This window comes from Labrus bergylta, chromosome 7, assembly GCF_963930695.1.
Source record: "Labrus bergylta chromosome 7, fLabBer1.1, whole genome shotgun sequence".
In the NCBI taxonomy this organism is placed as follows: Eukaryota; Metazoa; Chordata; class Actinopteri; order Labriformes; family Labridae; genus Labrus; species Labrus bergylta.
Genome location: NC_089201.1, coordinates 20,135,187 through 20,149,749, shown reverse-complemented (window position 1 = coordinate 20,149,749; position 14,563 = coordinate 20,135,187). Strand labels below are relative to the sequence as shown.

Here is a 14,563-nt window from a genome sequence, read left to right as displayed (position 1 = left end):
GCGAGAGAGAGAGAGAGAGACTGGTGTTATGCAACGGATGCTCAGGGGGGAGACTGTGAATGGGAAGATGTGTCAGTGTACTTCAGGGACATGCAAACTTTTCAAGTCTTCCTCATCATCCATCCTCAGCCTGACGCCCACAAATCCCTCCTGACCCCCCAAACTGACTGATTTCTGTCCCAAGAACAAACCTCACCTCCTCCTCTTTATCCTCCTCCTCCTCCCTTCTTTACCATCATCTCAGCTCATGGGGATGATTCAGTGTGAAATTACATAACTGTCTGCTGGAGGTGGGCAGGGTGAAGTGATGACACCTCTGTTAGAGAAACACTTACCTTTATTCATCCTGACATTTCCTATATGGCATCAAATGAAAGGTTACATAAATTACTCCTAAATTACTTTCTAGATCAGTACAATCAAATAAAGTTGTGGGCTGAAGTTAATTTCACAACTTTGGTAACATTCTCATAATGATAACTGCTCTGTAAACGAATGTTTTATCGGCCATTATTAAAGCCATTATTTAAAATGTATAATCAATATTTAATAAAGGAAGCTGGAACCAATTTTTACATCACTTTATCTTAACTGGCTAATGTCTGTGACGTGTTTTAAACATTTCATGAAAATAGTTTTTCCTTTATTTGGCGTCTTATGCTGCCTAGCTGAGTACAGTTTTCACTCATGGTGGAAAGTTTCCTTGAGTTGCAATAAAAAATGTTTCTCTCGCATGCTCCAATGGTAAATAAAACACAATGATTTTCCCCTTCTAGTGGCCCAATGTAGAAGAAATAGAAAAAAAATACAAAGCAGTGCTCTATCAGTGAAGAAAGTGTTATGCAGTGCCATAAAGGATTACCTTCCAGTGCAGAAAATATCATGCTTGGTGTCACTGCAGTGAGGAAAAGTGATTAAGTGTTAAATTGTGTTTTGGTTTTTTTGAGTGGAGAAAACACAATTTAGTGCCATCTACCATGCCATACATGGATAGAAGTATAATACAGTGCCCTCTAGGGTGCCCTGCAGTGGAGAAAACACAATCACTTAACCACTAACGTGCACTTCCAGTGGACAAAAATGAAATGCAGTGACCTCAACTGAACCCCTCCAGTGGAGAAAACATGATTAAGTCCACGATAACACATATTTTCGAGTGGAGAAAACTTGATGTAGTCCGATGTAGGGTGCAAATATGATATTATTTTTGGACAGAAAAAAACTGTCACAACCTTATAACCATGCAGCAACTTTGAGACAAAAAAAAACAGAAGTGTGTCCTCTAGAATGCAACCTTTGACACTTAAATAGAGCTTTGACTTTTAAATAACCATTGTTGGAGTAAGAGTGCTAACTCAATGAAAGTCACTGTAGTTAAACAGGAAGTGCAGAAGTGGATTTCTGCCATTTGATTGCTCAATGTTAGCACTTAACAGCTGCTCAAGGATAAATCTCTTTATGTATGTTTACAAAGCTTTTCAGTTTGCTTAGATAGTTTCTAATATCAAACTCCATGCTGACAATACTTAACGTGCATGTATCAAGCCTGCAATATGACATCTGTGGAGTCTTTCACCCACTTAATGATAGTAAATTCAACAGGATACGCCAAGCTGGAAGTGAGTAAGAAACTACAGCTAATCATGACAACATATTGGCCATAAATTAATGAATGAATGATTTTATTTAAATGTCAGGTCATATACAACACCCATCCCACATTAACTTATTCTGACACATTAGCTGAGAGTCAATCAAATGTTCCAGCATGTCATTTAGCCAACAACACAGCAGCACCATTGACATGAACCATTCCCCAAACACTCCAAGAGGTAAGATGTACAACCAATACAAACACAGAGCCCACAACACAAGACACAATACATCAATACAAACAAAACAAATACATCGACTTCATCTTAATTAATCCCTTCCAACCTGTTTACATCTGATCCAGTACATAAGCCAACACGTCCCATAATAGAGTCTAAAACATGTATCTGTTCTAAGGACATTTGTCGGCTATAAAAAAAGAAGAAAAAGCTGCCAAACATTGTGAGCAAGTCAAAAGTGTTGCATGTGAGACAACACTACCCTGTCGCACGATGCAAGGAAGTAGATCGTGTGTACAGCCCTGTAAACACTTATTTTTCTAAAGGTGGCAAAGCAGCACTAACAATGCTCATGAGTCGCTTGGTGGCCTCAAATTGCATTACTTTTTATGTCTGAGGCAGACACTATCTTCACCTCGCCATTGTTTTGTTGATGGATAGGCCGGGTCTTTGTAATATAACAATGAGTATGGTCTTTTTACCTGCTCTTTTGTAATGTTAACAGACAAAGAGTAAGGTCTTTTACCTGCTTTTTGTAAAGTGTCTCGAGATAACACTTGTTATGAGTTGACACTAAACAAATTAAAATTGATTGATTGATGGTTCAATTATATTCCGTCCAGCATTTACCTCCTTTTGTAACCTCAAAGAGAAGAACCTGCAATACAACCTGCAAGAAAGAAAAAAAATGTGGTTTTTATGCTTTCAGTATTGATATTCTCCTTCAGTAGATTCCTGATATATTGCTTTCTTTGCATTTCTCATGGGGCAGATCTACTGTCTTACTTTAAATAAAGTGACAAATGCTCTTTATTATTTCCTGTTGCTCGCCGAGGACCCCCTACACTCCCCTGGTATGTATGTTGTGATGTGCCCTGACACCAAATGTGGCCTTCTCTCTGACTTCACTCTACCATATTATTGATTAAACAATGACTCACATTACAGGTAATAAACCCACTGGAGCATCCCTCTGCATCCAGACTGATGAATAGGATTGTTATTGCCTGCATGGAGTACTTATACCACAGCTTAATGCAACGGATTTCAAACCAATGCAGAGAGAATTCCAGCAGGTCCTGAAAGAGAGCCACAGCTAAACTGTAAATGCTCATTGTTATAAGTTTTCATTGAGTAGAAAAAACATATTTCATGACGTAAACACATGTTCATATCTGGTTTATTAAGCGATTAAGAGGAAGACTGCAGCATATGATGCGCTCTGGTAATTCTTTGATATGTTATGCTTTTACCTCTAATCCTGTCTATGGAGGATCTTTGTGACTTGTTTGGTGGCCATGTTCTTGTTTGCAGCGTTGGCATCATATGCTGGTTGAAGACCGACAACCAATCAGAACATGATGATCAGTTACAAACCGTCAGCAGTGCAGTCACATCAAACAAACCTCTGTTACCTTTAAGAGGGATAATGATAGAGAAAACATCAACTCCCTTTTGATGTAAAACAACTGGGTGCTGAATCCCCAAAAATGTTCAAACAAGAAAACAATTCCAAGGAAAATTGCCTGTTACACGCTGAAGAAGAGCGTCTGCTTGAAACGCTCCTGTGGCAATTAAAAATATAAATTTGGAGTGCTGTCCTAATTGTTTTTCACTTTTAAAAGGGAACCGCACTCGTGCTATGTGATGTAAACTGAACCCTGAAGGACTTATCACATGGAATAAATTGAAAAACAAACATCTGATGTAGTTTCATTTACAATATGACACATGAGGATGGATTGAAATAATTTAATCTTTCTGCACATTCAGTTGCCAAAATGATGAGTAAAAACATCATGTAATATAAGAGAGTAATCTCAGTCTAGACGGGATCCTCTTGCCAATTTTGCTTTAGCTGTATGACAGTTTCATCAGTGGCAAATCCTTGTAAGACCCTCTAAAGAACATTTTTTCCTTCTGTTCATCCTGCAAAATTCCCACAGCATATTTTCTCAGCTTTTAGTCACACTGAAGAAAATTTGGCATAAATTGAAGTCAAAGCAAAGCCTATAAAAATCAGCTTAAGTGGCTTCACAGCAGGAGGATAATGCATACTAGGTTAACTTTTCCTTTTGAAATGTCTCCATCTGGTGGTGGTACTCCTGTATTGATGTTAGCTATCTGTGTATGACTCACAGATGTTACAAAATTTTAATTTTTCCCCTGGTTAGTTCATGCAGTAACTTTCTCTTAAAGACAGAAGACAGAAACAAGGACATTTTTAATTACGAGAGGAAGAGTATTGTAGAGAATTATTCAGGGAAATGTTTTATAAATAGCGATTTTCTTCACATGGATCATTCAGAAGAGGTTCATACCATTTACTTTAGGATGCTCGTGAATAGTGAGCTGGGAGAAGTTGACAGAAGGCAATTTAATTAATTCAGAGAGAGTCTTTAAATCCTTCAATCTAATATTGTGAAAAAATCTCTGTGATTGATTCTTAAAGCAACATTAGACTTCAATCAATATCTTATAATAACTCTTCACTCTGAGAGAAATTGAAGGGATCTTTTTATCTCCACTACTATCAAACACCCTGAGAAACATCAGCAAAGAAACATACTGTAGGGCTTGCAAAACTTACAAAGAGAAAAAAGAACGATTGAAGATTGCAGACTTTAAAGATTAAAACAGTCACAGGGATTTGGTTGATGTTCAAACCTCCTGAAATGATGAATATGTTCCCAGTTTTAGCATGGTCACTGTAAATAATTTAAAGGTTCATTATCAGCCCGAGGCTTGAGTTTGGTTCAGTGACGCTGCATTGCAAGCTCAGTTTGAAAAGGAGTAGAAAAAATTGTTTCACTAAATTTACTGGATTTAATTCAGTGAAAAAAACAGTTCAAAAACAACATGTTGAAACATGATCCATAGTTATATTTTACACTTCATGATGCTTTAAGAGTGACAAATTGGGACTCCAAGAAGGTTTTTTTTGGGAATTGTGGTTGTACATAAGGAGTGTGAAATACACGGTTTACTTTAGAGTAACAGTAGTTCCATCTTTTCACCGTTTCATCTAAGCTCCTTTGTTTTACAGTCTGTCCAGCATCGATTCATTCTTCTTTTTCTCTACTGGAGGGAAACAATCAAGCGTATCATAACAGCAATAAGACGATGGCAAGAAGTGTATTTATAAAAACATATATTTATTGTTCTGTTACCGTTGGTTAACTCCATCAACAATAAACGGCGGCAGGCCAGGAGACATACTGTACACATTAATAGAGAGCCTCGGAGAGCTTCTGTTTTTCTGTTCAGTGGCAATAAACAATGCAACGAAGAAATCAGAGCAAAGAGAGAGAAAATAATAGACCATATTGGCTGTGGGCCGTACAGCTGATGAATGTTGGACATCAATGGAGCGCTCAAAGTCATCCTTCTGCCTCTTCTCGAAGTGGTTCATCTCCTAAACAGATCACTTTACAAGAGGGGTAAAAATACTGTACATCATTCTATATTTATTCTTTGTTAAGGTCAGTGATAACTACTCACACACCTTTGTCTTCTCGATTATGAGCAGGTAGAAGAAAGTTAAGCTTCAGAAATGAATAAATGACATTTAGACTCTAGTGACAGAAATAGAGGTGCTCCGTACGTGACAAAATAGTGTGTGTGGGTTAAAATAGATAAAGGTTATATATATTTATACTATATATACTATATAAAGGCTTAAATCTTTAGACACAAGGACAGCCACCAGTGCTGTCCACACACATTCCTCAGAAAAACAAAACCTGTAAAATGCAGCAACACACTCACACCTGCTTTATTTCGCTCAATGGACCATTCAGTTCTGGTTCTGTATACCGGCAGGGACAGGATCCTGATCCCAAAAGAACTATATCCCGAGTGGAAAACGGAACTGCTCCAGTAATCAGATATGAAGAGAAGATGTGATACAGTATACAGAGCAAAGAAGGTAAACTTTAGGATTATTTTTTTTTTAGTGTCCATTTGAAGTAATTGCACACCTGAATGCAGGCTAGGAAACATTATGCAAGTAAGTAAGTACAGCTAGAGTTGTTTGGATCAAAGTTAAAGATGTTTGTGTTTTAAAGATGTTTTAGCATCTCAATCACTAAGAAACCCTTAAGCTTGGCTTTGTTGTTTTTTGAGGGAAAACTGAACTTCTGAACTTGTTTTACTAGCATCGATCACAGACTTGAAGGCTGCTGATCAATATCGCAGACCTCCTTTTACTGAAGAATCATATATGTTGTGAGTCCAGCAGCAAGCTGTCCGATTGGCTAGATAATAACAACAAAGCGGACGGGAAACGAGGCAGGAGGAATTACTCTCAGTGGTTGAGTAATAAGTTTCTCTTCTGTGGAGATGTGAAACAAAGTGGTTCTATTGAAAGGGTGGTTGTGTTTCTGGAGCAGACGACGGCAGGTCCAAAAAAACTGTTTTCAGTCCAGGCAAACATTTACATTCCACACGCTGCAAATCAAAACAAATCCAGATCCTCCGATTCACAGGAACTTTTCTCAGTCTCTCCTGCATCATCATGTCCTCAGACCTCCATCGAGGAGTTTCCACTAAATGTGCAAATGTCGTCCGTAACGCAGAACCGTTCCAAAACAACTTGACAAAAACAACACAATAAAAAAAAAAAAAAAGAAGCTTTTTGCAGTCTCCGAAACATCCGTCTCCTTTCCACTGTAGTTCTTTAACTTTGTTTCCTAAGTTGCAGGTTTCAACTGAAATGCATCAGTTTATGTGCCAGAAAATGAATTGAAGAGAAGTGTAGGACAAGACTTCATGATGTCTGAAAAGTGTTCGCACGCTGTTACCTCCAAAGAAAACAACAACAACAACAACAACAAAAGACATTAATTGCACGTACTCCGACAAGAAACCAAACCAAAGGCGGTGGCAGTTGTGTCCCATTTGAACTCCAAAGTCTCTAAAACCTGCTAAATGCTCCCAGGAGACAGGAGTGTAAGTTATGTTCAAACATACCTTTAGACTGGTTTTGGAGGGGTGTAGAGTAAACCTAGATACTGTAATCAAGTCTGGCTGCATCTCATTACAAACTGAAATAAATATCTCTGTTTAATAATGTTGAAGTATCTCTGAACTTTATAATGCAAATATATAACGGATCTTTGGCTTCAGTGCTAAAAGTATTCCACTTTGCATCAGTCGAAATTAAACCTCACCCTGGTAAGAATTCGTTCTGAGGAGGACACATCTATCAACCCCTTCATTTCAGACAGCCATCTTTTATCTTTTTCTGTTCTTTGAGGATTTCAAATATTTGTTGTTCCAAGAATGGAAAGTTTTTTAAAATATAACGTTATAATTATTAATGCAGTTAATGTGAGCAAAACCTGCATTTCTTATGCTTCCTTAAGATGTCTCTCCAGAAACAGAGATATTTGAGGGAATCTAACTGTGGTGTGTCGTCAGAAGTCTGATGAAATGTTTGAAAGCTCAAATTTATTCTGTTTGACGCTACCTCAAATAAAACCAGGAGACAGCTGCCATACGAATTAAATATCATATAAGCGATCACATTTCTGTGGTCTTGGAAGAACTTGGCAGCGATAAAGCGTAGAAATGTTGAAATTCCCTCATCAATCTGTTAAATCTAGTGGAGTGTAATAACCTATGAGAGATGTGATCAGCTAAAGAAAGTCAGGGGGAGGAGCCATTATGACTTTTCTTTTCTAGAATATAACATTAAAAACTGTCCAGGACTGGGTTTTAGAACAATGTCAGACAGCCACTTCCCCTACCTTGACTCCTAAGCATCCTGCTGTTGTAAATGGTGCTAACACTTACCCTAAACATGAAGCCCTTCCTGTCTGATGGGAGCACCGTCTCTCACTCCATGCTTTGATTTGTCCATGAAGAAAACACAGATTTTAAACAACTAGCTGTTTAGCTTTAGCTGAGGATTGGAGCTGCTGCAACAACAAAGCTGACTATTAGCTTAAATCACACATTAGCGTGAGCAGAGGGACCACATTGGGGAAGTTGGATCTGTTGCCATGGTAACAGCTGGTCAAAGGATCTCAGAGTGGCTGTGACTGAGTCAGGTGGATGGTGTGTGCTTGATGTGTTTGGTTCTGTGCTGTGTGTGCTGGCTGGCTCTGGTTCTGGGACTTCGGATGAGGCTGGGGCTGCTGCAGGATGTGCACCACCCTGCTTAGGGTGTCTGTGGTGGCGAACGCCAGGTACTGGCAGCAAAGCCAGTCCTCCAGACTCACGCCGCAAGCCGAGTCCAGAGAGCGCTCTGCAAATTTGATCATCATCAGAGTCCGCTTCAGGTCCAGCCAGTTCTGGAGGGTGGCCTCTCGCTGGCTGGCAGTGGCCCCGGACATGGGGCCCGTGCTGCTGCAGCCAAGCGCCTGAAACAAGTCCTCCCGCGGGCCCCACAGCAGGCACTGCAGGCAGGCCCGGGCCTCGGACATGCGGATCCTTTCAGAGGGGTTGACAGTGAGAAGTAACCTTGCCAGCTGCTGCAAACCCTGTGAGTAGAGAGATCTGACCGGAAGTGGGGGCAGGTCCGCCCACGTGTACTCCCTCTCCTTTAGCTCCGGTGTCTCCTCGAAGGGGTTGGGCCTGTGCAGCATCTCATAGATGAGAATTCCAGTCTGGAACTCGTCACACTTGCGGTACTGAGTCGCTGTGACAATTTCAGGTGCAAGACGTGATTGATCTCGCAGCGTACCAGGGTCGGCGGCCATGAGAGTGCTCTTCTGCTTTGCTTGGGAGAAGTTGCTGATGATAAGGCGGGCGGGGCAGGTGGCGTTGGCAGCTGCAGCAGCAGCACTGGCAGACGTTGCACCAGAACTGTTGCTGCTGCTGTTGCTGTTGTTGTTCGGCTCGAGAACGTCTAGATTCCAGGGGATGCCAGGTTGGCAGTGGACCATTAGCAGATTTTCCAGGCGCAAGTCGCAATGGGTAACATGATAAGGTTTCATGTGCTCTAGGCCGGAGCACAGCTGCAGCAGCAGGAGACACACCTGACGCTCATACAGCTCAGGGTTATGAGTGTGTCTCTGGACGCCTTCTCGGACAAAATCAGCCACAGTTTGAAAGGGCACCTCACGTGTGATGACAACCACCCTGCTCTTCAAACGGCCGGCAGTATTCATGTGACTTTCTGTTTGTGTTTCATCTAATTTACCATTTGGAGCTTTGGAGTCTGCCGTCTTTGTTTCGGTCTTAATCTCTTTCTCCTTCAGCCCGCTCACATCTTCCTTCTCCTCTTCCTCGTCGTCCTCCTCCTCTTCATCTTCTTCTTCCTCTTCCCAGGGCAGAAGGCGGGTGGGGACATCAGCCAGAAAATGTCCACAGTCTTGTTGGATGTTGAAGTTCACCGCCAGGCTCTGCCTCACTGCGAGGCTGTGGAAAAACTGCTGCTGGGTCTCCTTCACTTTGCTGCGACAGATCTGGAGAAAAACAGAGAGAAGAAAGAGAATGTTAACATCAATGTGAGGTCTGATATTGAGCTAACAGACAGCTGAAGGCTAGTGATACTTAATGTTTTTGTTTTGGTTAAAAAAAAACATCAAAAGAAAAAAGAATTATGTGTGTATCATAAGTTTTATACATGGTATAGGGGCTCCATTGTTGCAAAGTAACTATTTCAAAGTGAAAAAGTGCACTCAGTAGAGTTCACATCTCTGTCATGTGTTTCTGGAGGCACTTTGGGTGGTGAACAGCAAAGTCTACCTTCTTGTCCCCTCTTGAACAAAAAGTGAATCCTGCTCCAACGTCCCTCAAGGCTCCCTTACAGTCAATAGGGAAGGGAAGATAACGAGACACAGGATTTATTCATCTTATTTTATTGCTGTGGACGGATACACACACGTAGGCCTGTACACAAAAATCCCCTCTAAGCTGGCCGATGCTGGAGATAAACAACTAACAAGCCACATTTACTGAAGGCTGTCATGTGCCTTATGAATTAGGATACTGTGCTTTATCTGAGTGAGTCACCTTAACACTGACCTTTTGCAAGAAATCATCATTGGAGCACTAAAAGTTTACCAAAGTAGTCGCCAAGAAGAGCACTTTTACTCAAGTTCTCCTTTCTCAAGTTTCTCCTTATCTTAAGTTGGGGTGATGGGTTGTGTGGGTTTGTGACAGGGAAGTGAAACCAGAGGTGCTGATGGACAGTCTAAAGTTAGGGACACTATCAGAACTTTGGATATGCACTTAAAAAAAAGGGGGCCAAACAGTCTCTCCTGAGAACAGTCTTAATGTTGCACTTGATTGCTCAGATGAAAAATGACAGAAAGGTCGTTATGTAATGATGAAAAACAGCTTTAAAGAGATGCTCAAACCTGCACAGCTAAAGCTAATCATGATGTGAAGTGCTTGTGAATGTCAAGTATCATCTGTTTAAGAGAGTTACAAGAAAGGTCAGACACAGCATCCAACATCACAGAAGTACTTCTGATGAAAGATAATGGCCTATTAACAGATTGTTCTCATCTTTTCAAGGGATTTTTGGACAAAAATAAAATGTTACTTAACAACAGTTTTATTCTTTATAATGGTGGAAACTTTTAAATAATGAGAACTGATGTAAGTGCCTTTGTTCATTTTGACATTTCTCAGCCAAGACCAAACTTCTGTTATTCCTTTAGGCGATCCATTGTTTGATGTTTGGAGAGGGAAATTAATTTTAGTTTAAAACTGTATATAAACTCAAACCTGTTGACTACCGTGGGAGAGAGCCACATTGTGCTACATCTAAAATAAAACACACAGTTTAGGCAGAGAATCAATACAATATCTCTACGATCAAAGATTTTTTCTGAACTCTTAGGTGTCATTCGGTTTCTCGAAAATATTTTGCAGCTCAAGGCGTCAAAGATTTTAGACAACAGAGGAGGAGAGCAGGACTCTCTGCAGTCAGAGACAGCACTGAGTTTGTCTGCTAACCCACAGCGACAGCCTCTTCAGCACTCGCTGTTTCTACACTTTGATCACGGTTAAGAGAAAAGAGGCCAACTAAAGGATGAAGTCGCACCCTGCAGACGAAACTTTCACTTAAATAAAAACAAATGGGGGGGAAAAAATCACATCATATTACTGTGATGTTTTTGGTTGAAAAACACTTTATGTTTTTTCTTGTAGAAATGGTGGAAGTTTATGAGTTATACTTTATAGACCAGAAAATCTATTTAAGAACTTCCTCTACTGTAAATACTTCCCCCTTCGATATCCTCCCCCCCACTCTCTGTTATTACAAACATGCTTAAGCTAAATCACACACACAAACAGGATCCTATGGACAGGCTTTAATGGAGAGATCTCAGAGTGAGGGAACTGCACACATAGAGGCACCCCAAGCATATTGGGGTTTGATGCCTTGCTCAGGGACACCTTGGCAGTGTTCAGGAAGTGAACTGGCACCTCTCCACACCTGGCTTTTGGACTTGACAACCCTCTTGTTCCATTATTTTTATTTACAGCTCCATGATTTACAGTTTATGTAGAGGTTATTAGATTGTGATGTGGCATTGAAGAAATCTACATTCTGTTACTCCTCAGGAATGTTCACTGAATGTTTGTTTAGACATGTTGGGTCTTAAACTTCAACTGCCTACTGCACTTCCTTATTTTAGGTGTCACTTTTACAAGCCACACTGTGTAAGCTACATTGCTGGTTGTGACACAAAGCTTCAGGTTAACAAGCAAATGTCAATGTTCCCTAGTTTCCCTAATGCTGATATCAAAGAGAGGCACTTAAAAGTGTTAAGGCACACCAGCTCTCTCATTTGAATTCCCCCTGAGAGTCAAGACTTCACACATACATGCTAAAGTTGGATTATGAATAATTAGCACTGCATTAAAAACATCACAGTGTGAAAAATCTCATTTGCAGGAGCGTCAACTACACTTACGGGGTTAAGAGGAGCAGCAGAACAACTTTTAAGTGGGGGGTTGAGGAAAGTTTAATTGGGATGTTGGAGCCTGTGTGTGCTCTTCTGCTCCTGGTTGTTTTATTTATGGATGAAATGATAAAAAAACACAGACTTTCTCTTGAGCCCGTTGCTAATGTGAAGGCAAAGCTTTGAAGTGCTGACACTTTCATATCCTGTGAATAATGCAATCTTCATCCATACCTTCTTTGTGATTAACTTCAGAAGTGGTCCACAAAGCTCTGCCCCTAACCACCAACTCTCTCCTCTAAGCCTTTGCATACCAACTCTCTACCGCACACATACACAAGGGCAAGAAGCCTCACATAATGATGTATGAGAAGCAAAACAAAAAACATGCACACACAGGTTTTATTGCACAAAGTCATGCCCTCAAGGCTCAAAGTTTAAGTGCTAATACTTCCGCGCACCTCTCTTCACCTCGGCTAAGAGAGTGGGAGGAGATTCCTCAACATGAACAAACAAAATACAATAATTTAAAGATCTTCTTCAAGGACAGCAGCTACTACACTCAGACAAATGTATCTAAAATTCCATCTCAAAACACACAAACACAAACTAATGAATTAAACTTGAAAGATGCTTTTTGTTCAGGCACACAGTACAACCTGTGCCCACATACAGCTGCTCCCTGTAGTCAGGCATAAAGTGAGCAGCTGAATGTGGGTGAAAAACTTTGATTGGATATGCGAGCCTTATATGGAAGATGGTTGAACTTGGTAAATGTCCTATCGTTATGGACTTTAATTACTTTCAGGGACCCTTTGGTAGAGGCCGCAAGTTTTAAGTTTAAAAACTAGGTTGGCAATTCTAATTTGATAATTATCTTTTGCAGAATTCAGCAAATAACTCACAATCCAGGAACTGTCCATTCTGTCTGAACTGAAAATAAATAACAGCTCTGGTTCTGTAAATGGGCTACAAACTAACCACAGACCTTCATCAATCATCTACAATGTCATATTGCAATAATGGCTTATCTTATTGAGGCTTACTTTCACTTGGGTAACACAAACTGTGGCGTCTACCTTTTTGCTTTTGTTGAGTAAGAATTAAGAGTCCCTTCCTTCACCATCAATGGAAATTTGTGAATTACAGTAGGTTTAGAACTTCTTCCACAATTGATCTTAGGGTAACCAGGGATTCACATGCACAGGTAGGAAGACAGACGGGTGGATGAACCACCCAATCATCTCATTAGTCTGGATAAAATTAATGGATGGCAATCATTACAGGCCTGTGGCGGCTGCATGTTCAAATGTTGAAACTTGTCAGAACAAAGTGAACTATAAACAAACCAACACATCTCTCACCTTGATGGCGTAGTTCACCAGTGGGTCCTTGGCGTAGGAGGCAGTGTAGTAAACAGCATCACCCGCCTCACAGCAGGGTTTCCCAGTGGTCAGCCTGAAGTGGGACCAGCTGTCAGTGCCGAATCTTAAGTGATCCTTCTGACCTGCCATGAAACGGTCTTCGCACTTTGTTGCGAGCTTCCGCAGTGTGTCAGTGTGAAGTCCCCGGATCCTTCCCACCACCTCATCCCAGCTGTCTAACCCCCTGTACAGAGCAGGTCTCTGGGCTTTGGAGCCTCCTCCTCCTGCAGCAGCAGCAGCTCCTCGACCTGTTGTTCGACCCCGTCCAGCCAAAGACTCTGTGCTTGGAAAGACCCTCCTCTCTCTGCCAGTGGTGGCACTGGATGTAGTGGATGCAGGTTGTGAAACCAGAGAAGACAGGCTGTTAGTTGGGCGGCCCTTGCTGGCAGCTGTGGTGGCTGATGGTCTCTCTAGGGAGTCCCCACTCTCATGGTCGTGGGCTCGGTGAGCCTCTGAGCTCAGAGAGGAACTCTGACTAGCCGTCTCCCAGTCCAAGTCGTACAGAGGGTTAGCTACACTCAGGTTGGTGCCCCCAGGTTTAGCCTCAGCCCGAGGTCGCATGGCTCCCGGGACTGGTTCTCTACCCACCAGGCTAGGTTCAGTATTGGAGCGAGGCACATTTTTTTTAGGCAGTGGTGGTGGTGTTGCTTTCGGGGGAGGCTGCTCAGTGAGGCCGTCAAGGTCGATGGAGGCCAGTGTGTCGTTGGATGCTTTGATGTTCCGCGGCTGTTTGAGCGGGATCATGTTGGCTCTTGATTGACCTGGAGAAAGAAAGATAACACAGCATCGATTAGAATCATTCAAATTGAACTGCTTTACCCACTTAAACATATTGTGTTCTGACGAACAGATTGATACACACATGAAAGTTAGAAAGCTACCAAGATTTCTAAATTTTTCAAAAGGATCTCCAATAATTATCCTAGTTTCACCATGTTTCTGGTCGTGGAGCTTATTAGAAGAATGAAGAGGCTTTTTAGGTCAGGTAGAATTAGTTATAGCTGAACCAGTTCGCTTGCCCGCTTCCATCGCTGCAACAGCCTATGTTTTGTTGTTGCCTGGCAAACCAAAGGGTGTGAGAAACGGCTGTGTGGGGGTGCCTTAAAACTGCATACTTCTCTGGTCAAGACAAAAACCGACCATTCAGGACTGGAATCAATACTTAGAAGGAAGACATACTGGCTGATGCATTGTTGTCAGAGGAGCCAGCACTCTCCTTAATTTATGAACAGAAAATGAAACAAAGCACACACCTGAAGTTGGTGAGTTCACTGAGGACTAGCCACTTGTTGCTGCCAAGAGGACTGTTTAGCATTTTATTTTTGGGTTTTATTCTTTGATTGATTTGATGTGGAAGGAAAAAGCATTGCAAAAAACATATCAAGAACAGAGAAATTAAGTGAAATTGAGTGCTTAAAAAGTACTTCATTTAATTAAAGCT

At 41.3% G+C, this 14,563-nt stretch overlaps 1 protein-coding gene across 1 annotated transcript in view; it reads right to left on the bottom strand.

The window, feature by feature from the left end:
- Window positions 1-4,966: 4,966 nt before the first annotated feature.
- Window positions 4,967-14,563, bottom strand: part of peak1 (pseudopodium-enriched atypical kinase 1) — a 99,485-nt gene continuing 89,888 nt past the window's right edge. Inside the window, exons 6-7 of the mRNA XM_020660472.3 lie at window positions 13,063-13,883; window positions 4,967-9,244 (exon numbers count right to left, since the gene is read on the bottom strand). Coding sequence (XP_020516128.2) covers window positions 7,862-9,244; window positions 13,063-13,883 — 2,204 coding nt within the window. The 3' untranslated portion in view covers window positions 4,967-7,861. The remainder of the gene's footprint in view (window positions 9,245-13,062; window positions 13,884-14,563) is intronic.